General features: G+C 44.0%; 3 protein-coding genes across 5 annotated transcripts in view; all 3 read left to right on the top strand.

Annotated features, from left to right (window-relative positions):
* The first annotated feature begins 9 nt into the window (after positions 1 to 9).
* Positions 10 to 7,768, top strand: tmf1 (TATA element modulatory factor 1). Its single transcript, XM_047025020.1, has 17 exons — positions 10 to 864; positions 969 to 2,350; positions 2,560 to 2,663; positions 3,005 to 3,131; positions 3,222 to 3,327; positions 3,409 to 3,551; positions 3,891 to 4,057; positions 4,203 to 4,359; positions 4,497 to 4,589; positions 4,755 to 4,911; positions 5,019 to 5,211; positions 5,385 to 5,454; positions 5,538 to 5,630; positions 5,747 to 5,869; positions 5,980 to 6,132; positions 6,275 to 6,400; positions 6,776 to 7,768. The coding sequence occupies exons 1-17, from the start codon at positions 729 to 731 to the stop codon at positions 6,914 to 6,916; spliced, it is 3,471 nt and encodes a 1,156-aa protein (XP_046880976.1). The 5' UTR covers positions 10 to 728; the 3' UTR covers positions 6,917 to 7,768.
* Positions 7,769 to 8,245: 477 nt separating this feature from the next.
* eogt (EGF domain-specific O-linked N-acetylglucosamine (GlcNAc) transferase) lies at positions 8,246 to 21,614 on the top strand. Of its 2 annotated transcripts, none has more exons than XM_047026387.1 (16): positions 8,246 to 8,325; positions 9,248 to 9,500; positions 9,862 to 9,962; positions 10,172 to 10,280; positions 10,531 to 10,625; positions 10,717 to 10,821; positions 11,031 to 11,137; positions 11,232 to 11,335; positions 12,051 to 12,143; positions 12,303 to 12,374; positions 12,964 to 13,050; positions 19,168 to 19,236; positions 19,455 to 19,516; positions 19,789 to 19,908; positions 20,320 to 20,422; positions 20,668 to 21,614. In XM_047026387.1, exons 2-16 carry the CDS (start codon positions 9,300 to 9,302, stop codon positions 20,812 to 20,814), a joined length of 1,575 nt encoding a protein of 524 aa, XP_046882343.1. In that variant the 5' UTR covers positions 8,246 to 8,325; positions 9,248 to 9,299; the 3' UTR covers positions 20,815 to 21,614. The 2 variants fall into 2 exon arrangements, with proteins under 2 accessions (XP_046882343.1, XP_046882342.1); XM_047026386.1 differs by having other exon boundaries at positions 8,263 to 8,325; positions 9,245 to 9,500.
* Positions 21,615 to 22,166: 552 nt separating this feature from the next.
* Positions 22,167 to 26,054, top strand: part of tafa4b (TAFA chemokine like family member 4b) — a 30,244-nt gene continuing 26,356 nt past the window's right edge. The window contains exons 1-2 of one of the 2 annotated variants that reach the window (XM_047025498.1): positions 22,167 to 22,428; positions 25,718 to 25,919. The gene's annotated coding sequence lies outside the window, so the exon portion shown is untranslated. Of the gene's footprint in view, positions 22,429 to 25,400; positions 25,920 to 26,054 lie in introns of those variants that run through there. The other variant, XM_047025497.1, reaches the window with a different exon arrangement.

Genomic DNA, 26,054 nt, shown 5'->3' with positions numbered 1-26,054 from the left:
CTTTGTGGAGTGTGTGTTGGATGGTTTATCAGAAATTGTATTCTGTTCTGTGGCTAATACACAGTATTCTGGGTTAGGAACACTACACTGCGAGGATCCGTGTTATATTCATGATGACACTATCAAAGTAGGTCATGAGACTTGACTGGCTCACTGCTGGCTAGTTCATCAGCTCGGATACTTACGTCATGGTGCTACGTGGAAAGGAAGTGCTAAGCTAGCTAGATGGCAAGCGTACAGTAACCAAAACATTGCAACTTGGCAAGTTTCAACACCAAGGAAGAAAACAGTCATGCCTCGACTAAGGCACGGAATTGAACTGCGATGTATGGATTTCCTATATCTATTTATTTGGCACTGACGTGTGCTTTTAGCAAGCTAGCCAGCTAAATTTGATCACGATTGTTATGGTGATTGCTGCTTCGCCATCCAAGCCAAGCAAGGACTGCGGAGAAGCTAGCGCGTTAGCTAGGTATCTAGCTAGCAACCAAACTAGACTCGATTTTATAACAAACTAGCTTGTTGACCAGCTTGGTGACTACATTGGCTTTTCTGAATGCAATTGTGTGTATCTCTTTACATAACCAGATTGTCATTAACATGTATGATATGTCTGGTCGAAAAGGTGGTCTGCTTTACTAGCTAGCTAGCTAGCTATTGTACAAGCCAACAGCATTATTAGCAAAGTGTGCTAAGTTAGCTCGGACCAAAACAGAAGAAGAGCAAGAATGAGTTGGTTCAACGCTTCCCACCTATCAAGTTTTGCCAAACAAGCATTAACAACAGCTCAGAAGTCCATTGACAGAGTCCTGGATATCAAAGAAGAGGACCAATGGGCTGACACAGTAGTAATGCCTTATGACGGTAAGTCGGAGATTTTGTCCGTTGCAGTACAGCATGCAATATTATATTAGCCGAAGGGAAATGTGATCATATGGTGCTCTGTCTTGTCCCTGTTTTGTTGTTAGATTTACCCCTAAAGACTCCATTAAGTGGAGGATGGGGGATGACTGAGTGGGACCCCCCTGCAGAGGAGAACACAACTACCCCTCCCGTGTCATCTGAGGCCATCACCACCCCTGTCACTCGTACAGTTGTGGATGAGACTGAGAACTTCTTCAGTGGCTTTCTGCCCCCAGGGGAGCTACAGGGCGGCAAGAGCACTCATGTGGTGTCTGTGCCACCTGCCAAGTCCCACAGACGGCCACAGGAAGATGAAGAGAAGGCCACAGATGAAGGAGTCAAAGCTGAAGGGGACCCTCACCAGCCAGGGCTGACAGAGCCTGACAGTCAAGAGAACTGCGAGCCTGCTGAGTGCAAGGAAGTCCAATCTGAGCCTATAAAGTCAGGGCCTGCTGCAGTTACTGCCCCTATTCACCCAGACCCTCCAATACCAGCTCAAGACGATTGTCCGGATGACTCGGACAGTCAGACAGTCATGGTAGAAGAGAGCTTGTTAGATGCGGATGTCACAGCTACCGTCTCTGAGGATTCACAAGCAGAGCAGTCACTGAACCCTTCAGACCCTCCCCCTGCCGATGACGTCATTGACTACCCTGAATCGTCTGGTGTTTCTTCTGAACCCAATAACCCCTCCCCAACCCCCTCTCCCCTTACACCCCCTAAGGAGATTCTTTTAAATCCCAAAGACCCCAAAGCAGAGGACAGGCAAAGTGACACCCCTTCCCCCCCAGTCAGTGCCTTTTCATCTGGCACCTCCACCACCAGTGACATTGAGGTTTTGGACCACGAGAGTGTGCTGAGTGAGAGCTCGGCCAGCTCCAGGCAGGAGACTGCCGAGGCCAAGGCAGGCCTCCACTTGATGCAGGGCTCCTTCCAGCTGCTCTCGGCCTCTGCCTGTGGAGAGTTCCCTCGTCTGGAGGACTACACCAAGCTGACTGAGAGCTCTGGTTCGTCCTCTGACGCCTTTGAGCGCATCGACTCGTTCAGCATGCAGTCTCTCGACAGCCGGAGCGTCAGCGAGGTCAACTCCGATGACGAGATCCCTGGAAGCAGGACCCTGGCATCTGTCACTTCTGGGTCCACTCCCACACCTGTTCTGCCAGCAGCAGCGCCGCAAAACCAGGAAGACGAAGAGGAGAAGAAGGAAGAGGAGAAAGAAGAAGAGGAGGAGCTCTTGGAGATGATGAAGGAGCAGTCAGTGGATGAGATGGAGGAGAGTGGACGCAGTGCCACACCTGTGAACAGTGAGCAGCCCGAGGAGCTGACTGAACAGGAACAAGACTCCGAAGCGGATGTCTCTTTGTCTGCTCCCCCAGAGGATTTTATTCCACCAATCACAGAGCAGAAGCGAAGTGTTTCAACCTGTCAGATTCTGGAGCTTCAAAAGGTAAATGCTGTTTTCAAACAGAGACTTTTTCTGCTTATCTTGTAACACCAGCCTTCATTAATTTGGCACAGCAAACCTCTATTTACTTTACAAACGTAATCTGTCTTTGAGAAGCAAAAGTCTTTACTGATGGTTGCTGTTCCCTCCCTAGACAAGGTTGCCTACCACATTTCTTATGCATGTGATTTAAAGTCATGTCCTCTCTGCAGGTGATTGATGAGCTGTCAAGCCGTCTGGAAAAAAGAGAGTCTCAGCTCTTGGCAGCCAGTAAAGACAAAGCAAGGCTGGAGGAGGAGTGTGACAACCTTAAAGAGTGAGTTTGAGAGTCACGATACCTCATATATGACATTGACAGGCAGAAAGCACCATTTTATAAAGGTTTCTATGATAAACGGCTTTAAACCTGTCATGCCAGTGCAATATTTGCCTCACACTGTCAAACAAAAACGCAGGTGTTGCACATCGTACAATCGTGGACAAGTTCTCTGTGTACTCCCAGGCATTGACTGAACGCATTCCAGCGTTTCATAAGTTTCCAAGTTTGATATTCATTGTTTGATTGAAACTACAACAATTCTATTGGAAGGATTGTGAAACCATTAAGTTATAACTTTGTTTATTGTGTGTGATGTTTGTGACTGATGGCTGCGGCAGTGAGGTGGTCAGCTTGAAGGACGAGAGCTCCTCAGTCCAGTCTCTAAAGGATGAGTTTACCCAGCGCATTGCAGACGCAGAGAGGAAGGCCCAGCTAGCCTGCAAGGAGAGGGACATTGCTAAGAAGGTAACACCCAAGCCTACAACCACACACCTGTCATTTCCGGTTCAATCTGTTCAGCTTTTTCTTGACATTTATCCCGGAATTCCTCTGTAGGAGATAAAGAGCATGAGAGAAGAGCTGTCCACCAGACTGAACTCCAATGAAACCATGGAGATCATTCGTGAGAAGGAGGACCAGATCAGAGGACTTCTTGAGGAGGGTGAGTTATACAGTAGGATGAAATCTGTCATAGGTGTTAGCCATACACCAGGTTGCCGACGTCTCCTTCCTCTTCTCTTAGGTGAGAAGCTGTCCAAGCAGCAGCTGCAGCACTGTAACATCATAAAGAAGCTGCGTGTGAAGGAGAAGGAGATTGAAGCGAAAATCACCCATCAGAACAAGAAGCTCAAGGAGCAAGAGGAGGAATTGAAACACCTGCAGCAGGTCTCTGTCTTTTTCCACTGTAGCCTACTACCCTCACTTTCTGATAGGTGAAAATGTTGTATTGGATTGGGGAGTGGTTTGTTGGGTGTCCTCTACAGGTCATGTCTTTGTGTGTTGTTGATTTAATAAGGAAAAACACTGGGAACACTGGAGAAAAACATGCAGCTCCATCCAGCTGTCTCTAGCTTCATCGTTTCCACTCTTCTTAGTGTCTAGTGCCCCCTAGCTGCCAGATTCCTCAGTCACACCTATACTAACCCCACAGTTGAACCTCACAGGCTGCAGTTTGGTATCCCTTTGTGTGGATAAGAGGGCTTGAACAATGTTTCTTGGCTGTAGGTTCTGGATGGAAAGGAGGAGGTGGAGAAGCAGCACCGTGAGAGCATCAAGAAGCTGAATGCTGTTGTGGAGCGCCAGGAAAGGGAGATGACCTCCCAGCGGACTGACTCTGAGGAACTGCAGGAGAAGACCAGGAGCCTGAAGGCTGCCCTCAACAACTCCTACAAGTAATCAAACACACCCCACCTCAACCTGCTGCCGTCTGTGGAAGAAATGAAAACAGAATCGTTACCGTAACACTGATCTTTTCCACCTGTAACTGTAGCTAATTCTGCAGATTGATCTTGTGACGGGATATTTCTTCAACTGCAGGGAGCTAGCTGAGCTGCACAAGGCCAAAGCCACCAAGGCCAGTGAGGTGCAGGAAGCGGCTTTGAGCAGAGAGACCCAGGCCAAAGAGGCCTTGAGTCTGGCCCTGGAGCAGGCCCAGGAAGAGGCACGCATGCAGCAGGAGGCCCTCATCAACCAGGTGAGACCATTAGTTTGGGATCAGATTCATCTGACTATATAATAATGCTAGCGCTGTGGGCATAATACTGGGTGTACCTTTACATTGAGGTCCAGTCCTGAGAGCAGCCCTCTCGTTAACCCTGTGTGGCCCTGCAGGTAGCTGACCTGAGGCTGGCTCTGCAGAGAGCAGAGCAGCAGCAGGCTAGGAAGGAGGACTACCTGAGGGAGGAGATCACTGAGCAGCAGCAGGTAACTTCATGTCCATACATACTTGGTTCCCCAACACACTGATGACCCAATACGTTTTTAAAGTCATTCAGTGTATGCTTTCGCTATTAACTATCAAAAACAATAGTAGTTGCTGATTGACTATGTGCTGCCTTGTATTGATGTGATTTCTGACTGACACCATAGAGACTACAAGAAGCTGAAACCAGGAACCAGGAGATGAGCCAGACCGTGACCTCAGCAACACGACCCTTGCTCCGGCAGATTGAGAACCTGCAGGCTTCCCTGGGGGGCCAGACTGCATCATGGGAGAAACTGGAGAAGAACATCTCAGATCGCCTAGGTGAGAACTCTGCCTTTAACTGACATGAAGTTTCACAACGGTGTTGTACAACTTAACAAACATCAATGTTTGTTCTGTTCTTGTCTCTCCTCTTGAACTCTGACCAGTGGATGCCCAAGCCCAGTTGGCGGTTGCCGTGGAGAAGGAGCGAGCAGCCACGGAGGAGCTACAGACAATCAAGGCCCAGCTGGTCTCATTGGAATCCCAGAATTCCTTGCTCCGTCAAGAGAAGAGCCGTGTCCTCTGCCAGCTGGACGCAGAGAAGGGCAGGAGAGAGAAACTGGAGGATGACAGCAGCAGGTACGCGGATTTACTGAAAGATTATACCATTATTGATTGTAGCCTTTTGTTTATGGTTTCTTGAGGTTAACCGACTGTAACTATCCATGACAAAAGGTCAGTCTGTGGGATATCCTGTGACCTCAACAATGGTAGATCTCTTTTTATAGTTTGAATCTGTCTGGTTTTTGTAGAGAACATATTGAGCTAGAGAACCTGAGGGGGCAGCACAATAGAGTCCTGGAAGAGGCCAAGAAGGAAAAGGTATAGTATGTTCCAGCCTGACCTGCCAAAATCACCAGGTCTGTAGGAATACTTCCTTATACACTGCTGTCTTCTCCCACAAGCTGCTAATGACCAATCAGCTAGAGATGGAGAAAATGAAGGTGGAGCAAGAGAAGAAAAAATGCTACCTAGCACAAGAGGCCCTCAAAGAAAAGGTAGATTTGTTGGACGTTCTTTTTAAAGCAATTGACCTGCTATTGAACACAATTCCTAAACCAATCTAGCGTGTGAATGAAACAGTGAAGTGATATCAGATGATGTTTCCCTCCAGGAGAGGAAGGTGATGGTCAATTCTGCAGGGGAGCCCCCGGCCTCCTCCACACCTTCCCTGTCCCGCTCCAGCTCTGTCAGTGGGGGGGAGCACGCTGGCCTTCACACCTCCTTCCTCTCCCTGGTACTCTACCCTGACAGAACTCAGCTCGTAGTCCTAGCCCACCTACCATTTGACCAAGCCATGTCGTTTGTTTCAGTGATTATAACATTTCAGTGGCTCCTGTTTGTTAGGATGACCCTCTGGATCACTCGATGGGGAGTATGTCCATGTCTATAAGCGGGACCAACCTGTACGAGGCAGCTCGGCTAAGTGGAGGCTCGAGTGTCGTTGAGAACCTCCAGTCACAGCTCAAACTTCGAGAGGGAGAAATCGCACATCTGCAGGTAGCTGGATCCAGATGAACACGACATATTTGTAGCATTAATATTTGATGTTTACTGTGGATGTATATCATGTATCTTTTGTTTGTTGTTTTTTTTACAATTCTGAACTACACTTTATTTCTCTTTCCTTTTTTCTGCCCAGCTGGAGATCTCCAGTCTGGAGAGGAGTCGTTCTGTCATGGCAGAGGAGATAGTGCGACTAACCAATCAGAACGATGAATTAGAAGACTCGGTGAAGGAGATCCCCAAGCTGAAAGTTCACCTAAAGGTGAGCAGGGGATCCAATTAAATTAAACCACTTAGTAAAATAGACGGTGGGATCGTTTTAGTTGTTATGGGGTAGAAGAGGGTGGAGGATTCAATTGTTTTTACAATGTTTTTCGAAAATAATCCAGTTATTTTTAACAAACACAGAAGTATGAGTCAGATGGCTGAGCGGTTAGGGAATTGGGCTAGTAATCAGAAGGTCGCTGGTTCGATTCCCGGCCGTGTCAAATGACGTTGTGTCTTTGGGCAAGGCACTTCACCCTACTTGCCTCGGGGAATGTCCCTGTACTTACTGTGAGTCGCTCTGGATAAGGGCGTCTGCTAAATAACTAAATGTAAATGTAAGTAGTCACTGTTTATTGTGTGTGTGTGTCAGGACCTGGAACAGAGGCACAACACTATCCTTCAAATGTACGGGGAGAAAGCAGAGGAGGCTGACGAATTGAAGCTAGACCTGGAAGACGTGAAGAACATGTACAAAACCCAGATCGACGAACTGCTGAAGAACCAGAAATAGACAGACCGCTCCTCACTGCCAGGACAAAAACTCAGACAAATACAAAATGCAGATACTGTAAAATAAGAAATTACATTTTACTGATAGATTGATTGTGATTTCTCAATAGTGTAGTTTTAAGAAATTCCATCCGATTCTTTTTGTTTCAAATTTAAATATTAGAAAGTCTAACTATTAATTAAGGAGTAATGGATGGATGGTACATGGGTAGCCAATCAACATCAAAACATATACAGGTACATTCAAGAAAATTGATATGGAATACTCAGTACAACTAATTGCTTTTTAGGATTGAATGGCTGAAATCAAATTGGACTATCAAGTTATATTGACAGTTTACCAGTTTCTTCTTTACAAGGCATATTGATGGTCAGTATGTCATTCTGATGGCTCTAGATCTTTCATAAGGACTATGACATGATCATGGAGAGTATTTATCGGTCTAGGAAATAGACAACAAAAGTTTGTATGGATGAAAAGGAAGTAGAGAATGCATTTTACACTGTGGAGGACAGTGGGATCACTGCTACTGGACTTTTTTATTTTATTAAGAGAAGCATTTTCCTGTCAATTACATTTTCTGTTCATCTGAAATATAAGATCTTTTGGGAAATAGGTGGGTTATTGCACTAAATTGTAATCTCTTCATTTGTGCCTAGGGCTAAATGTAACTGGAGACTGTTAAATCCGTCAAAAACACTTGCGCAAACGTATGTATGTTGATCAGAAATCCTCAGGTCGTGTATCACGTGGAGACATGGTCTGATGCTTCTGCTGAACGTTCTGAAGATGTTGCTCTGTACAGATATGTAAATAAACATTTATTGGGATGGTGACGTCGACATGGGTAAACAATTTTCTCGGGACCAATGTTTCTTAGGCTGCCTAAGAAAAAATAAATAAGTTAGGCACTAGTTATAGCCTACATCTTTCAACCATTTAGAAACATTAAAAAATTAAGGACTACACAGAATATAGAGTACAACTTCTTCGATTTTGAAATGGGAAGTGCACTCTGGCCATAGAGAGTTCGGCATATTTTCTCAGTTATACTACAGTAGCTATAAGTTGAATTAATTTTTTCACGCAAGCGGGGTGCTATGCCGTGCCTATAATATCAGGACAAGTTCCGTTCCTAAGAAACATTTTAGCATTACAATTGTACTGAAGCCAGGATAGTACATTAAGGAATCGGATCTGTAAGCATTGGTCACAAAGTTGAGTTTCGTGGTCCAAAAGTTACATAGGCTGCTATTTGGGGTCGTGTCATAGCCACATGGGTATGTACGGTGGCCGTATGTCTTTAGTTGCCACACAACCCCACCTTGTGGCTAAGAATATACTGCATGCCGGTGTTAGGTTTCCGGTGTTATGGCGCCTTCCCTCATCAACATCTTTGAGAAAAGAAGGTAAGTGTGTATTCGTTTTTCAGTTGTATGCATTTGTTTTTTAGTTGTGTTCATTCCTGAAGCAATTTTTCTGATTTAGGGTAGCCTACCTCTTGCCAGTTGGGATACTTAATGTCCGTTCCCCACAACATGCTACAAAGAATGTTGCCTTACAGCGATGCAACATAATTCTTGTTAGGCTACTGTAGGTTTTAGACAGTTAAATTGAAACAACTTACTGAGTGTTCACTACAATAAAATTAGTTGTTGGTTGTATCTGGGGATATAGACAATTATACTATAAACAAATCCTGGTGTGGCCGTTATTTTTACACTATTTTACTAATTGTTTCTATTACGAATGTAGTAAAGGTGCGTTATTGTGAAGAGATTGGTTGGAATTTGAAAAACGAATTTATTGTACTAGTTTGATGGCACGATAGCAGTGTCATTGAAGTCGAATATTTTAGTTTCATGGAACTGAATTACTTAAATTGTGCACCATGCACATTGTTCCCAGGCAAGCAATCCATTCGATTGTGGAATGTTGGAATGTACCCAAGCAGTCAAACGTATTAAGTAAGCCTCATTGCAATAAGTCCAAAAGTTTCGTTGTCAGTATTTTTTAATTGACAAACACATTTCCTGTTCTCACGCAGAACAGCATGGGAATGAGTCCCATGCATTTCACTTCTAGCTGTAATGGTTCACATGCACCCAAACTTGTTTTTGATGTCAACTTCCCCTATCCCTGCCATGATTGCCCCAAACAATGGTAGGAAAAAGGTCACTAATATTTCCTGCAACAGGACCTCTCCTATAGGCTAGGTATTGAGATCTCCTTTGGGGCTGGTTCCCACACAAATCCAATACCCACATGTTTATAAACTGTGGGATTACTCCCTAACCAAGATTACAGTCTCTCTCTCTCGCTCTCTCTTAGACTTTGGAGTGAACTGTAAGCAAGGACGCCTCTCTCCTATGGTTGCGTGTGTATGACTATGCTGCTGCTGGTAGCACTGGGCATGGTCTGTACTTACACTGTGGTCAGTGCAGAAGAGGCTGACAACACTAGCCGCAAACCACCGTTCAACTACAGCAGCTTCTCCTTGCCACCGGAGCATGTACCCTACTTCCTGCACAGCAACAAGAGAGTGGCCAAGATCTGTCATCAGGATCCACTTTGCCCCTTTAAAGTAAGATATACATTAATACACCCTGCCATTTTTTAATCACAGACACAATGCTTTGTTATGGTGTTATTTATAATGTGTTACATTGTGTTCCACACGGTTGCCAGGTTCTTACAGGCTTTTCCACATGGGCTGTTCGTGATCTTTTTTTGACAATTCAACTCTGTTGAACCAAACGCAAGATAAACGCTGCCGTCTGAGAGTGTGAAAAGCTCAGGGCTTAGGCTTAAGAGTCAAGACAGCTTGCAGTGTTTGTTTTCTGTGTCAAGGAGGAATCGAATGGTCTAATCTGCAGAGGTATATGCAAGATGTATCACCTCTAGGTTTCCTCATTTGCTTTTTTTATGTATTTTGTTCACAATAGGATGCTGTGCTGGATGTGTCAGCTTGTTGGGGCTATGAGAAGAAATGTGCCCCAGAAAACCGCTTTAGCTATCCTGTATGCACCAAGGTGGACCCTGCATGGTACAGTGTTCACTACTGCATTTGAAAACAAGGAAACCGTTATTCGTTTTAACCTTTAACCCATACTATGGCACTGGCACATCCTCTAAATCCTGATTCATAGTCTGAAAAATCACTGTGGCATCCAATATTTTGCTATTTTCCTTGAAACAATATAATGTCCCTTCTTATTTGACCCAACCAAGATGTCCTGGATCTCTCTGTACCAGGGTCAGCTCAGTGGAGGCAGCCCAGGACGTGTTCTGGACGCAGGCAGACTTTGGTTACGTCAAGGAGCGCCTCAGTGAGATGAAGACTCTCTGCAAAGCCTCCAGTCCTGTAAGCCCCTCCTCTAGTCCCCACAGTCCAGCTAGACACAGGGGTCTGGAATAAACAGAAATAAACAGTATGAATAAGCTAAAGAAAAAGCATTCATCCTAAAAATCTGTCAAATTCAACCTCACAGCCCCATTTGCGGGGTGTGGTTGAGTAACTATAGCTCTAAACCTGCCATTCATTTGGGTTGTCTATTTCAGTGCTTTGAAAATGCTGAATTTGAAGTGTTGAAGTGGTAATGATGTACTTTTAGGAGGACTCATCTCTGAAATGCTCCAGCCACACACGGTTCTGCCGGGCAACCAACCTCTACCTGGACCTACGGAACCCCCCGAGAGGTCATGAGAGGTCAGTGCCTCTGACTGGGTTAGACGTTGTGTGGGCCTGGGAGCTGAGAAACTGACCTGTGTCCAGTGGCTCACCAGTGTTTACTGTGCAGGTATAAGGAGGACTTCCTTCAACAGGGAGAGATTGGAGGACACTGCAGACTGAACAAGAGAGCGCTGTCTGCAGAGGGAGACCACAAGAGCCCCCTACAGTCCTGGTGAGAACGAAGGACTAAGAACCACTTGTTTTGACGCATGTGAAGAATGTGCATTTGTACAATTTGGTACGTCGACTTCTCTCTCACTATGGCAAACATGCTGGCTGATAGAGAGAAATAGTCACCAAACCTCTGCTATAGAGAAATGTGTGATATTGGATACTTGTGGATAGTAGAAATGATGCTGAATACCGTTCATCCTGGTCAAGGTATGCTGAACTGCAGACGTACACTGAGTTAGACTTCTACCCCACTGAGCACGAGCACTGTGATGTCATCATAGAGAAACCCACCATATTCATGAAGCTGGATGCAGGTGAGAGATCTTATCTGCAGCATGAGGACACTTGCACACGGATACTACTGAGAGAGATTGGTAAGACAACTACCTGAATGTGTTCTTATTTCAGGTGTGAACATGTACCATCACTTTTGTGACTTTGTCAACCTGTACATCTCTCAGCACATCAACAACTCCTTCAGCCGAGACGTCAGCATCGTCATGTGGGACACGGTGGGTCCATTTTATTGCCCACCGTCCATATCACACCACTTTTCTTATAAAGTTGTTTCCCAGTGATCGTCAGAGAGCACACTAGATCTGCTGAAGTTCATATCCCACCACGGTGTTAACAGACCTTGTTTGGTGTGTTCAAGTGGAAGGAAAACAATGTAACTCTAGTGAGTCAGAACTGGTGTTTCTCACTTTCCAAGGAGGTCACATGCTTGAGGAGTGGATCAAAGGGAAGCGTAGGTGGGAAACCAGAATAATTCATGGGAAACCTTATCCTGTCTATTGTTAACCTAACACCCCCACTTCCTCACCATCACAATTGTGGAGGTGAAAGAAGAGAGGAAAGAAAGAAAGAAAGAGAGAGAGAGAGAGAGAGAGAGAGAGAGAGAGAGAGAGAACAGAGAAGGAATGGAAGAACCTTTCATCTGACAAACGAAGTCTGGGCATGCCCATTAAACATGTGGTGGCCCTGAGAACACCCAGATAAGACATACTTCCTCCAGACGCTACTGAACCACAGCTCCAATTCAAGGGAAAGCATGACACAACTATTTTTATATATTTTGCTGACCTATGACGGAAATTGGTATTGTTGCCCAAGGATGAAGGTTGAATTATGTGTTTGTTGTTTTTACTGTGCGCTGACTCACATGATAGCTCTTCATTAACTTACATACTGTCACTATTGCCCTTCATGTATACTTGTCCTTTTCAGAGTTTTTATGGATATGGCGATTTATTTAGTGAAACATGGAAGGTCTTTTCTGACTATGATATCATCCATTTGAAAACGTTTGACTCTAAAAGGGTAAGTTTCTTCCAAGTAAGTTCCACTTGAGTGTGCATACAGTACCTGTGTGTGTGTGTGTGTGTGTGTGTATCTGCCTGTCTGTGTGGGAGCTCTGTGTTTGTATAAAAACCTGAGCTACGCTTTGTTGAATAATAATCTATTTTATCTTTTTATCAGGTGTGTTTCAAAGACTCCTTCTTCTCGCTCCTCCCAAGAATGAGATACGGCTTGTTCTACAACACACCTCTGGTAGGCGTCCCCTATCTCGGTGTATATTGAAAATGCTCTGATAGCATTTCTTCACTTTCAGGAGATTTGAATGTCTTTGAAGAGCTCAGACTGCCCCCGCCTCTCTGAGACTCTCTTATTTTTTTATAAAGTCAGCTTTTTGTGTGTCTTTTTTCTTCACAGAGCCTTCCTCTTGCAGGGAAACCCTGTTTGGTCGTGTTGTGCAATTTGGGTCAAATATATATGTTATTTATTGAGTGTGTCCAGCTCCTATGTTATTTAAATGATAATTTCGAGGAGATTTGTGTAAAGATCTTATCATGTAAATATGTTAGCCTTGCAGAGGGCAGCCTTGAGGTGTGAAATATTGATATGTTGGCCTCATATCCGATGCTTTCGATTGCCCCACCTGCGTACATCATGTTTATATTCATGTGCTCATATTTACGACTGCTGTGCTCGGGCCTATAAGAGTGAATAGTCATGCAATGCTATGCATGGGTTTGTTTGATGTACCCAGTGTGTGGGTATGACATTTGAAAACTTGTTTCTCATTAGGAATATGCGTGAGGTAGAGGGCTGATGGATTTCTGTGCTGTGTTGATGACAGATATCAGAGTGCCACAGTGAAGGGATGTTCAGGGCTTTCTCCCAGCATGTCTTACATCGACTCAACATTTCACAGGAACGATCCCAGGTAGGAAATACAGCATAGTATCTAAGGTCACTCTACCACTCCTTCCTTCCTTCACTTACTCACTCACTCACTCACTCAAACTCTACCACTCACACATGTACACAATACACAACCCCTCTTGAATATATCCCTCATCAAATACCATTAACTGGTTTTCTAACCACAACCTGAAAACATTCAACTGTCTTTACCCCCACCTGCTACAGTTGTGGTGCAGCAGCTTATTCAGTGTTTGCAAATGATTCAGAAAATATGTTAATAGCTCTGTGGTGAGATAGCAGCTGTAGCTCCTGGAAGCTTAATGATAGTTTTGCCTGACCCTGCTTCCTGCAGCTGATGATTGACACAGGGAGACATAGAGCTGTTCTTTCCTCTGTTCTCTCCTCCGTTCTCTCCTCTGTTCTCTCCTCTGTTCTCTCCTTGTCATATTTGGCCTCATTTCCCCACCAGTTTACCTATTTATTCACCCATTTAAAAACATTGATGCAAATCATGCAGATTTTTATGATAAGGTTTTACAGAGGTGTTGGCGGATTTTCCTTATTTGAGTAATGTGGTGTTTTAATGCTAGCTGTGGTGTTCTCTCTTGGCTGAGAGCACTGTCTCAGAGGGAGGTACTTGTGCTGCAGGTATGGAGATGCTTTGAGCCACTAGATGGCAATGGTGTATAAGATCAAATCAAATCAAATTTATTTGTATAGCCCTTTTTACACGCAAGCATGTCACAGAGGGCTTCACATGCGCCCATAGAACTGCCCCTCAACCAACCTAAACCCTCAAGGAAGACAAGGAAAAACTCCCAGAAAAACTCCCACCGGGAGAAAAAATGGAAGAAACCTTGGGAGGAGCAATTCAGAGAGGGATCCCCTCCTCCAGAGACGGTTGGTAAGAAGGGGAGCAGAACACAAGCTAAACATAGTCATACAGTGTCAATGGGTTTTGAAACACCAAAATCCATTGTTCGGCTTTATAGACGTTGGATGGGACCGGGAAACTCGCTGTTGGCCGTCATGGAGACTGGATTCCGGGTGACGACCTGGTTCAGCGTTGGCAGACCGACGACCAAGCAGGTCCTGACAGCTCAAACCCCCCACACCACAGGGAATGTGTGGGGGGGGGACAGAGAGGAGAGCAGGGATTAGAGAATGCCAGGAGCAGCTAACAGTTACAGTCAAAATAGAATGAGATCCCCACCGGTCAAGTGTGGACTAGTGCAGCAATTTAACAGAGCAAAAAGGGTATTTGATGCAGCCCCACACACCAAAACAACGACAGCCCCCCTCAGTTGGAACATGAAATCTGTTCCAGGGGAAAGAACTCTAAAGTAGGTTATACTTATACGAATAAGGATGAAAACAGCCAGTCCCCCGTTGTCTCCAACTAGTAATAAAAACTATAACAGTAACAATATACAGCAACGGAACTATAATAATAATAATACTAACAATATACAGTAACAGGTTTACTTTATTTGTAACATCTAGCTGGGCAATGTGAACATAAGCTATAATTAAAATTTAAAAGTTACATGTGATACACACATAGGCAAGCACACATCCCAGGTTTACATAGAAAGTACACACATACTTCCCTTTAACAATCATAGAATTGACTAAACAAGAACGTTTTTAATCTAGTTTTAAATGTCGAGACAGTATCAGCTTCCTTAATTGAGATGGGTAATTTGTTCCAAAGAAGAGGTGCTCTATATGAGAACGCCCTACCTCCAGCAGTTTTTTTCTTAACTTTGGGTATTACCAGATAGCCGGCATTTTGAGATCTTAGAGACCTTGCGGGGCAATAGGGTGCAAGGAGACCGGAGAGGTACAGTGGTGCCAATCCATGCAGAGATTTGTAAGTTAGTAGTAGAACTTTGAAATCAGCTCTGGCTTGGATAGGGAGCCAGTGTAAAGAGATAAGAGTCGATGTTATATGATCAAACTTTCTAGTTTTAGTCAATAGTCTAGCAGCAGCATTTTGCACCCGCTGTAAGTTTTTTAGGTAGGTAATTGGGAGGCCAGAGAACAACACATTGCAGTAGTCCAATCGGGACGTAACAAAAGCATGTATTAGTTTTTCAGCATCATCCTTTGAGAGGAATTTTCGTATTTTGGCAATATTACGTAGATGGAAAAATGCTGTTCTGGTGATTTGCTTAATATGGTACTCAAACAAAAGGTCTGGGTCCATTGTGACTCCCAGATTTTTTACCAGCTGGCTTTGAGATACTTTGACGCCGTCTAAGTCTAAGGTTAGATGGGATAAATTATTTCGGTGTTTTTTCGGACCAAAAATTTGAACCTCGGTTTTATCCGAATTAAGAAGAAGGAAATTTGCAGTCATCCAAGTTTTCAACCCGGAAACACAGGTTTCCATAGCATGTGGAAATTCTCCCGGCTTTATAGACATGTATAGCTGAGTATCATCTGCATAGCAGTGAAAATCTACCCCAAAACTTCTAATTATGTTTCCTAAAGGCAACATATAGAGTGAAAATAACAGAGGGCCTAAAACTGAACCCTGTGGTACTCCGTATTTTACAATGGAGCTCCTGGATGAGCAACCATCATAGTGGACATATTGTGATCTATCAGATAGATACGATCTGAACCACTGAAGTGAAGTACCAGAAATCCCAACATAGTTCTCCATACGTTCCAGGAGAATCTCATGATCTACAGTGTCAAAAGCTGCACTTAGGTCTAGAAGAACAAGGACAGAGCTAAAGCCCGCGTCAGAGGCTAATAATAGATCATTGACTACCTTGGCTAATGCAGTTTCAGTGCTGTGGTGAAGACGAAATCCAGACTGGAGAGGTTCATAGAGCTGATTTGAGGAGAGGTGCTCAGTGAGCTGTTTTGCCACAGCTTTTTCCAAAATTTTGGAGAGAGATGGCAAATTTGAAATGGGCCTGTAATTGCTAAGACAACCTGGAACATGGTTTGGTTTTTTAAGAAGGGGCTTGATAATAGCTTGTTTGAAATCGTCAGGGACTTGTCCAGTTACAATAGATTCATTAATAATACTAAGCATGAGCGGTCCAATAATATGGAGAAGTTCCCTACAAAGTTTGGCAGGGAGGGGATCGAGAAGGCAGCTAGTGGGTTTCGAGGAATCTATCAGCTTGATGAATGCTTCCATAGAAATAGGGTTAAAGTGAGTGAGAGTCTCAACATGCAGAATGCTGGGTACAGAGGGAAAATCAGTGTTGATGGCCACTCCTCCAGGACTAGTCTGTAGTTTGTCCCTTATTGCATAGATTTTTTGGTGAAAGAAATCTAAGAAATCATTGGGAGAGAGATCTGAACTAACACAGAGTGTACTTTTCTTAGTGAGTTTTGCAACAGTATCAAATAGGAACTTAGCGTTGTGTTTGTTCTTACTAATCAACTTAGAGAAATATTCTGATCTGGACCTGATGAGGACTTGCTTGTACTCTATTTGGCTGTCCTTCCAGGCCAGGCGGAAAACCTCCAATTTAGTGGTACGCCACTTACGCTCTAATTTTCTAGTGGACCTCTTGAGAGTGCGGGTTTCCTCTGAATACCATGGAGCCAGTTTCTTGTCTATTCTTTTCCTTGGTTTGAGTGGAGCAACAGAATCTAGGGATTGCTGAAGAACCAAATTCAGATCCCTTGTTTTAGCATTTAATGATTTATTCGGGACATCAAGTGCTTCTAGTGCAGCGGGTAGAATACTAGCCAGTTCCAGAGCTGTATTTGGGGTTAAGCAGCGGCTAATAGAAATATTCTGGGTGCCTCCAAGGCTCTGGCAGAGATCCATTTTAAAGGTTACCTTTAAAAGGATGGAAGGAAGGAAGGATTGTGGGTATGAACAATGACATCACTAATCTTGATTCCCCGCGTGAGAACTAAATCCAATGTATGCGAGTGAAGATGGGTAGGTTTAGAAACCACCTGAGTGAGACCTGTGGAATCCATAAGAGCAGTAAAGGCCTTACTTAGAGGATCTTTTGGGTCATCGACATGAATGTTAAAATCACCCATAATTAAGATATTGTCAGTGTATGTCACAAGATCAGCACTAAAATCAGCAAATTCCTCAAGGAAGAGGGAGTATGGGCCAGGGGGCCGGTATAGAGTAACTATACAAAACGAAGGAGGGGGGGCAACAGTAGTAGAATTAGTCCTTTTTAAAGTAGTTGGTGGTTTCATACAAATTATCTCAAATGATTTAAAGGTATTGACAGATTTTAGGCTGAGGTTGAAGCTAGCTTTATATAACATAGCAACACCACCACCTTTCTTTGAAACACGAGGGATGTGTGAATACGCAAAATCAGGAGGCGAAGCTTCATTCAGGGGGAAATATTCATCAGGTTTTAGCCAGGTTTCGGTGAGACCAATCAGGTCCAGGCTGCAGTCAGACATCAGATCATTAATCAAAACGGCCTTTGTGGATAGAGATCTGATGTTTAGGAGCCCAACATTCCAGTATGGGTTTTTGGCAGCTTTAGACGTAGATAATACTTCTGAAAAGGTGGCACTGTTATCAGGAAACTGAGTTGGAAGAGCAACGGGTGAGCAAGGCTGAATATATATTAAATTGGTATAATTCCTAATAATTGAGGGCCGGAATTTGGAAAAAGGGAGGGGGGCCGACACCGTCTCAATGGGAAAAACAACATCAGCAACCACCCTGGCTACACTACAAGCTGAGCTATCGGGGGCCCAACAGCTCACAGCATGCCTATCAACATACCTATCAGACTCTCTAAGAGACTGTAGCCCGGCTTGTTCTAGTGAGTGTCAGGTCTGCTTTAGAATAGCTTCAATATTCCTAGACAAAAGAAAAGCACCTCTCCAGCTAGGATGGAGCCCGTCACTTTTCAACAAGCCAGGTTTGGCCCAGAAACGAGACCAATTATCTACAAATCCTAAACCCTGTTCTGAGCAAAAGCGAGCCAACCAGCGGTTGAGAGAGACAAGCCTGCTGTAGATCTCGTCAGTCCCCCTAGCAGGTAGTGGGCCAGAGACTATTACTCGATGCCGACTCATCTTTTGAGCAAGGTCACATGCCCGAGCAATATTAACCTTCGTGACCTCTGACTGCCTCAGCCTAACATCATTGGTGCCGACATGAATGACAATATTCTCATACCTATCATCAGTGCGTGCGCCATGTGCCTTAGCTTGGGCATTTGCCTTAGCCCTAGTGCTAGCCAGCACCCTAAGATTAGCTTCTATGTCGGTAGCTCTGGCCCCAGGTACACAGTAAACTGTCGCTGGTCCCTCGAATCTAATGTTACGAGTGATGGAGTCACCGATCACTAACGTCTGCGGAGTCCCACTCCCACCATGCTGCAAAGGTGAAACCGGTGAGGCTAAACTTGAGTCCTCACTCACGCTAGGACTCCCTGTCTGTGATGTTGCGCCAGTCGCATCTAAAGTTACTAGCATACGTTCTTCCTCAAGCGACTGAACGCGACTCTCTAATAGAGTCAACTTTTCGAACAAAATGACACATGTAGGACAATGTGAGTGGGTGTGAGACATTATAGTTAACTTACGTTAATAGTTTATGCCAGCCAAGATAATTCGTCAGAACGTTGAATTGGCTAGTTCAACAGGAACAGTAGCGTCGAGCTCCAAGGAAAAAAGCCGTGCCGAGTAAACCTATAATTGAGACAGTAGATGTATAGATTACATCGGTAACGACACAATAAATGAATAAATGAAGTAATATATAAAATATAGCAATAAACAAGACAAAAAAGTTTGGGAAAAGTTTGGAGCAGCTCAGGTGCAGCGCGGTAGGTAAGATGGGCTACTATTCTGTCTGTAGTCGAGGCTTGTAATGCTTGGCTGAAGCCCCGTTAACGACATTTAAGAATCGCCCGATATTGATTCAAGAAGCACATTAAAACAAGTGCCTTCCGGTTGAAAATAATCTTTCCTGAGTATGTTCCATTCACCATCACATTTATGACTTCACATTAGAACATACAATTATAGAAAATGTGAATGTACTGTATTTAATGCACTGTTTTATCCCCTGCTGCATAGTGAATATGGCTGTTCACCCATCACTGGAGTGGATGTATCTGTGTTACCCTGGGCCAGACTGATTGATCAGTGTTTGTGTTTCTGCTTCCAGGAGGGGCGTGTTCGTGTCACCCTGTTAGCACGAAGCACAGAGTACCGTAGGATATTAAACCTGCAGGAGGTGAGTCCAGCACTGCCCACTCTCTTTCGCCCATCCTCCCTTCATCCCTCCCTCTCTGCTTCCTCTCATTGATTTACTGCCTTATGTTCTAAACTGTCCATTTAAAATCGTATTTGCTATAAACTGCAAGAGTAAAAGACCTGTGATTTATACTGCCGCTAGCCCTGTTTGTTTGGTCTTTCATTGATCAGAGAAAACATCTCACTGTGTCCCCGCAGCTCGTAAACGGCCTGAAGACTGTGCCTTTATTGGAGGTCAAAGTGTTGGATTACAAATACAAGTGAGTGAGGCTGAGTTTGTATTCCTCTGACAGGCCCAGTGGATTCATAGTGGATTAAAGGTGAGGTCCTGCCAGGAGGAAGGGCAAGGCAGAGGGACTGAGTGACAAGTCCATATTACCATGCAGTGCATGGCGAGTACCAAGGACTACATGTTGACACAGAGGAAAGGGTGTTGATGGTACATTGTAGATGTACTGTATGAGATGAGCTGTATGTCGTTGGTGAGAACACAGTGTTGGTAATGCTGGCGTGTGTTATTGTCTGTCTCAAGGGACCTTCCATTCCTGGAGCAGCTCAGGACCACCCACAACTCTGACATCTTCATTGGGATGCATGGGGCGGGGCTTACACACCTCCTCTTCCTCCCCGATTGGGCTGTCATTTTTGAGCTGTCAGTACACTTTTTTGGGTTCTGTTTTTAACTATCTGTCTGTTTGTTGATCTGTCTGTGTCATGTAAATGTGTCTGGTCCCTTCTGTATTTAAGTGTAAATGTCTCCATCCATCTTTTTGCTTGACTGCCTGTCTGTCAAACCTCCCAGCCTACTGTGGATGGTTGTACATAGAGGGGAAACTGGGACAGGTGTGGGTGTGTGTGTGTGCAGCACGAGACTTGGCTGCATGCTGTGCTCTGTTAGCCCTTAGTCATGCAGCATAACGGTGAAGTACAGCCCAATTAACCAGACATCCATCACGCCATCCAGGGCAGGGCTGGGAGGTTTAGGCAGGGGAGCTCTTGGGGCTGTGGAGGTGAGAGAGGTAGAGAAAGCAGAAGATGAAGTGTCTGCATCTGTTCTCCACAGATTTAATTGTGAGGATGAGAGCTGCTATCGAGATTTGGCTCGGCTGCGGGGGATCCGATACGTGACTTGGCAGAAAAGGGACAAAGTGCTCCCGCAGGACAAGGTGGGGAAACTCCAACCGGCTGTGTGCTGTAACGTCTGCTCTAACCTCCAACGCCTTCTAGGTCTCCACCACAGCTCCCTGGAGTGGCTTTACTGATGCTCACCTGTAGCTACAGCATTCATCATTATTGTACTGTCTGACTAACACACACACTTATACACTGAGCAACCACAATAACTTGTCAGTCTCTGTAAATAGATTTGCCTGTCAATCAATCATGATGTGTTTGTGTCTGACCAACACAGGGCCATCATCCCACTCTGGGGGACCATCCGAAGTTCACCAACTACTCCTTCAACGTGGAGGAGTTCATGCGTCTGGTTCTGGAGGCAGCTAACTATGTCACGCAGCACCACAGGTGGCGATTGCGGCCTCGACGTGAAGAACTGTAGGTCTGCAGCACAGTGGGACTCTCTCATAGCTCCTTGGGACTCTCTCATGGGACTCTCTCATGGATGTCTGGCTCCTTACACTAAACCTTTGCCAACATCATTACTGAAAACAGTGTCTGTAAACACTTTGGCTTGTTTCCAAAGTTGAGGTACACTTAAGGAAACACAGCATTTTCCAAAACCTTCATCAAAAGTATTTGTGTGTGTGTTTACTTATCAGCCAAAGCCTTACCTGCACCACTGTCATACAGTTACTATGTTAATCATGCTAATACTGGGCCTGATAGGCATCGAAAGGAGGACAATGACACCACCTGACTAACCTTTGCTCCTAGAATTTGTTTGTTTTTTAATAGCATTTTAGTGTGCTTGCATGTGACTTTGTGTGTGCACTCCACACGCTAAGCAGGTGTGTCACATACCACGTGTTTTAAACTGGTCAGTTTTTTCCCTTAAATACTGATCAGTCGGTCTGGAAATGAATATAAAATGGCATTTGTTACACAGAATGTTCCTTTTGCCCACTGTTCAGCCACAGTAGCCGCTCATTAACTGGTCTAGTGTCAGTGATATAACCAGACAACCTAACTTTCTTGCAGAGAAATTATGTGAAAAATAATTATTATACTTCAACAGTATTCCAAAATGATCAGTGTGTTTTTCTGCTTTTAAAGAGTATAATGTTTTATTTATTAGTGTAATACAGTTCAACTGAGTCAGACGTTTCTGTCAAGGATGTACAAGATTTGTAATTTCATATTCAAAAAACTTAATATTTTTTAATAAATATTTTCTAAAAAGCTGGTATTACTTCTGCTGTTGTTTTCTAATCCTTCGAATTACAGATATGAGTTGATTTTCAATGTATTTAATACTTGTTTGACGTGTGACCTTGAACGTTGAAAATGGGGCATATCAAAAAAATATTTGGCAATTTCCGAGACAGGTTTGCTGTTTGTTTCATTATTTTAGCGCGGTTGGGCCTTAGGTAGAGAAGCTTTCCACAAAAGGGCACTAGTTCAATTTTTCCTGTCACCGCCATAAATCTGAATGACCTCAAAACCACCACACCCTGCGCTTTCAACGTGTACAAGGGACCACTGGATGGCAGTACAACACCGCACATGATTCAAACGTCACACAATGAGACCGTTATCGTTCCTTTGAAAAGTTGCTCGTGGCAGCCTGTTAAAGACTAAGAAAAGTATCTTCCATGTTTAGTCTACTGTTGATATCGTTGTGATGCATCTGAGATTAAGACAATCTCAATGAAATAGCTGTGTATTTCAGGACTATCAAAAACAGTCAAACTTTTTGTATTACTGCATGCTAATCAGCAATGACAAGGCGACTCATTCATATCCGACTTGCTCTTCGCGGATGTTGTGGCTGAATTTACTCGAATTGACAGACACTGGGGCTGTCTGGGATGGACACTATTTATGGCCCTGCTCAGGTTTCTGCCTTTGACCTCTTAAAGAAATGAACAATATCCACGCTGGGGGATCAAAATCAAGATTTCTTCTCTTATTAACCTTCATGGCGGGTCTAAATCGATGCCCATAGCTGCATTACCCACGTTTCATCCTTGCAGTAACACAATGGTAACCCCAGGTGAGTAAATAGGCTATATTATTTGGTGCCAAAAGTCAGTGTGAGTGAACCCACATGCCTGCCCTAGTGTGTGTGTGTGTGTGTGTGTGTGTGTGTGTGTGTGTGTGTGTGTGTGCGCGCACACGAGAGAGATGCAATACTCCATTGGAACAGCCAGCGGTAGTTATTGGCCGTCAGCGCCCAGCGTGAATGTCCGCTTGCTGTGTAATTAGTCCATGTACTGGGTGAGTTATGGTCTTACTGCGCATAGAAGTCTCTCTCTCACCACTCGTTAACGATGCGTCGCACACATTACTGCTTATGACAGCGGTTTTGGGACATTTTCTCTAGGTGTCCCACGCAGTGCTCTCTAAGAGGGCTGCTTGGGTGGCCTTATTTTGTCATGTTAGAAGTAATTGTCTGTGCATTCCATAGCAGTGTTGTAATACCTCGCCCCGTGTCGGCCTGGCGGGCCTTATGGGGCAAAGAAATGAGGTAGAAATGCTGGGCACTGGGAGTACTCCTTCAAAGTAAGCCTGAAGCTTAATCAGGCAGATGTGTGCTGTGCGTACAAAGTCATTAGCCACATCTGAGGCAGTGATTCAGACATCAACATCAGGGAGATATACCCCCAAGTTGAGTTTCTAAAAGGCCTGCTCTAACTGAAGTGCATGCTGAAGGCTAGAACTGCTATAGATTGTGTTGCATTAGGGTTATATGATGCTTTAATAGGACTTAAACTAGTCCTGTTGCCCAATATTTGATTTAGCTTCCACCACACCTAATCCCTCATCAATTTCCCATTGTCTTAATGCATCATGCCCATTATATTGTGTATCAACCAGGCTTAATCTAATTTATCTTATAAAGCTAATATTTCTCACCACTGAACACAAAGAAATCAATTACATTACGCTCATCTTACGCCGCCGCATACAGGCTTCCCACCCTGCAGGAAAACATTCTCTTTCAGGGGGATAAATGTGGAAATATTGATTGAGTGGGAAGACATATTCCTCAAGTTATGACCAGATATTTCCATAATGTTTTTCTCCCCGGGGCAACGATTATGGGGGAATATAGTCCCAGAGGGGATCCTATAACCTAAGTCTCTGATACAGGAGAAGCCAAACTCTTTATACTCAAATCTGACCCTTTCAGCAGTATTAGGACTCTCTTTTAAAATTCTAACATGCCATTTAGGTTTAAAGATTTGGGGAGTCAAAAGTGGAACATGGTCAGTTAAAGTGTATCATGAAATTTGCCAATTGTCTGGGTTTATAAGGAATTGCTGGTGAGACTGGAAATAATTTGGCGACGCTTAATGGTCCAAGGAGAGTCAAATAGAGTAAATTGAATTTCACACAATTGAACCTCATGCCGTAATGCCTAATAAAGTGTTTTCTAGTATGGTTTGGTTCAATTCAAGCAGTGAATAGTTTAAGTGGAGCACAGATGAGATTAGTGCTGTTGCTAAATAGTACAAAATGGCAGCATCTTTAATATGTTAACTTATGGAGCTTTTCCATACTCTAAGCTTGGAATTTGATCTGATAATCGCATTGCTGTCCGGGACATGTCCCTTTAATAACATAAGCTTTCGAGAGACAAGTATAAGTATTTCACAACAGAACAACATTTGACTTTTCATTTTTCTGTGCCCAGCACCATTACAGACATAAGCATGCTGTAGATCTGCTGATTGCACAGTAGCTGTCTGTGGTGCAGAAGCTATTTTCTCAAAGCAAGTTTCCAGCAAAGTTCTACTGTTGCTCTTAGGTTGTAAAGACTGAAACACAACCATATTATTTGGACAAAGTCTGTGGAGTTCACCAACTACTTATGTGCATGTAGTGAATAGAGTTGTGATGAGTTACTGTGCATGTGTTTGACTGTGTACTGCAAGTTGGTTGGTAATCTAATGCTTATTGAAGGTCATAAACAAATTATTCATCCATTCTCAATCTCACATATTTCCTTGTGGGGCTTGAGAATGTCAACCTGGCATATCCACTAAGCCTGAAGATATAAACATTGTGTGTGTTTAAAACTGAGGCCTCCAACTGCAACCCATTAGCCTTTTGGCCGCTGGCTGCCTAAAAATCATGGAGTCCAGCAGGATTGTTTGTGGTAGCCTATTCTAAATATTTTATTAGATGAATGTCTAGGGCACTATGGGAAATGTGCTTGATGTTGGAAGGTTACTAGTTGATATACGATGGAATAATAGGCTTGCCTGAGCACCATCATTGAAAACTAAATCAGGACTATGGTAGATTCCATTCTGACCGTACTTGAGTGGAATATGCAGGCCTAGGACTACAGGCCTGAATGTGAGCAGGAAGGAGAAGTTTGACGCCTGAATCTCTGGCATATGAACGTATTGGATCCTGCTTACCTTAGGTCGTTAGCAAGGATCTACTTCTCTAAAGCTTAATGACTACAACAGCACAAAGCAATCAATCCCAAACCTCTCACTGGAATATTCCATGCATCAGATCATTCATAGGCGATCACTTGAAGCGTATCGGTGAAGCGGAGGTGTTTAAATTCTGTTTAACATCACTGTGGGGGTTTAGATTTACATCTACACGCTTACAGCTGAGTTCAAAATCAAGAATCGATATCTATAGGCAACACATTTGTAATCTGATCGAAAATGAAGTAGGCTACGTAGAGTTGAGTCGAACTATGGTTGAGGCCGCGCCAAGTTGTCAGGAAACATTAAAAGAAACTTCCAAATATAATATTGCCTGCATGAAGATGAATGAACGTTACATAGGCTATTTGCGTCATCCTCTAGTTTTAATATTATTACTAGACTTGGCTGTCGTAATTAGTCTAAACTACAGTAAACCCTCACAAGTTGTAAACTATGACATCACTGAGCCTGTACTTGAGATATGGCAAATGGGGCGGGCGCAGCGCACGTGTTCAGAATGGAGAAGACTGACTCGCATTTCTCATGTCAAATCGATCCCTGCTAGGGAGGAGCGCGGGGAGCGCAACTATCATTCTACCATCAACATCACTCTCATCTCTCCAGCGACCAAAACAGCTGTCTGACGGCCGTCGGCTGGGTATATTGTCAATAGTACAATGAACTTGTGCGGAACACTGAGAAAACATTAATGTATGATCGCTTATATGGATGTATTCACTTTTGATGACTTTTTTCCTGTCAGGCGCGTATGACATCTTCTCCATGCCAATGTCTTTGTTTTGTATACTCTCTAATGGGACGCCGTAAGATAACGAGAAGAAGGATCTTGTTGATACCCAAACGTGTTTCTCTAATTTGGCTTTAAAGCGCCGGCTCTGCATCAGCCCTCCCGCACCCCGCAAGAGAGTGTGCGCTCCGCGGAAGATGGGCATGCAGCTTGAAGGATTGACCTCCACTCGGAAACTGGAATCAGTGGCGTGAAGAAAAAGTAAGGCATATCAAAACGTTCTTTTTGGACCACTAAATTATCCCTGGGCTACTGATTATGCCTCTGCTGCCATAGACTTGGGTAAGATTGTGTTTTAATTCCTGTCCTTTGCAGTTTGTATAGATCTCCCTGTTTTATATCCATGTTTTCCCCGACTAAAGTGAATGATGAATACACGAATCACATTCAGGTTAAAAGGTTTGTTTTTTAGGAGAT

This window comes from Hypomesus transpacificus, chromosome 9, assembly GCF_021917145.1.
Source record: "Hypomesus transpacificus isolate Combined female chromosome 9, fHypTra1, whole genome shotgun sequence".
Taxonomy (NCBI): domain Eukaryota; kingdom Metazoa; phylum Chordata; class Actinopteri; order Osmeriformes; family Osmeridae; genus Hypomesus; species Hypomesus transpacificus.
Note: the sequence above shows the minus strand (reverse complement) of the source record. Positions and strands in the feature narration are given on the sequence as shown.

Coding starts and splice junctions, on each gene's coding strand:
- tmf1 (XM_047025020.1), top strand. CDS start 729: ATGAGTTGGTTCAACGCTTCCCACCTATCAAGTTTTGCCAAACAAGCA. Junction 2,351..2,559: donor AGATTCTGGAGCTTCAAAAG/GTAAATGCTGTT, acceptor TCCTCTCTGCAG/GTGATTGATGAGCTGTCAAG. Junction 6,133..6,274: donor GAGAAATCGCACATCTGCAG/GTAGCTGGATCC, acceptor TTTTCTGCCCAG/CTGGAGATCTCCAGTCTGGA.
- eogt (XM_047026387.1), top strand. CDS start 9,300: ATGACTATGCTGCTGCTGGTAGCACTGGGCATGGTCTGTACTTACACT. Junction 9,963..10,171: donor ACCAAGGTGGACCCTGCATG/GTACAGTGTTCA, acceptor TCTCTGTACCAG/GGTCAGCTCAGTGGAGGCAG. Junction 12,144..12,302: donor AAACGTTTGACTCTAAAAGG/GTAAGTTTCTTC, acceptor TCTTTTTATCAG/GTGTGTTTCAAAGACTCCTT.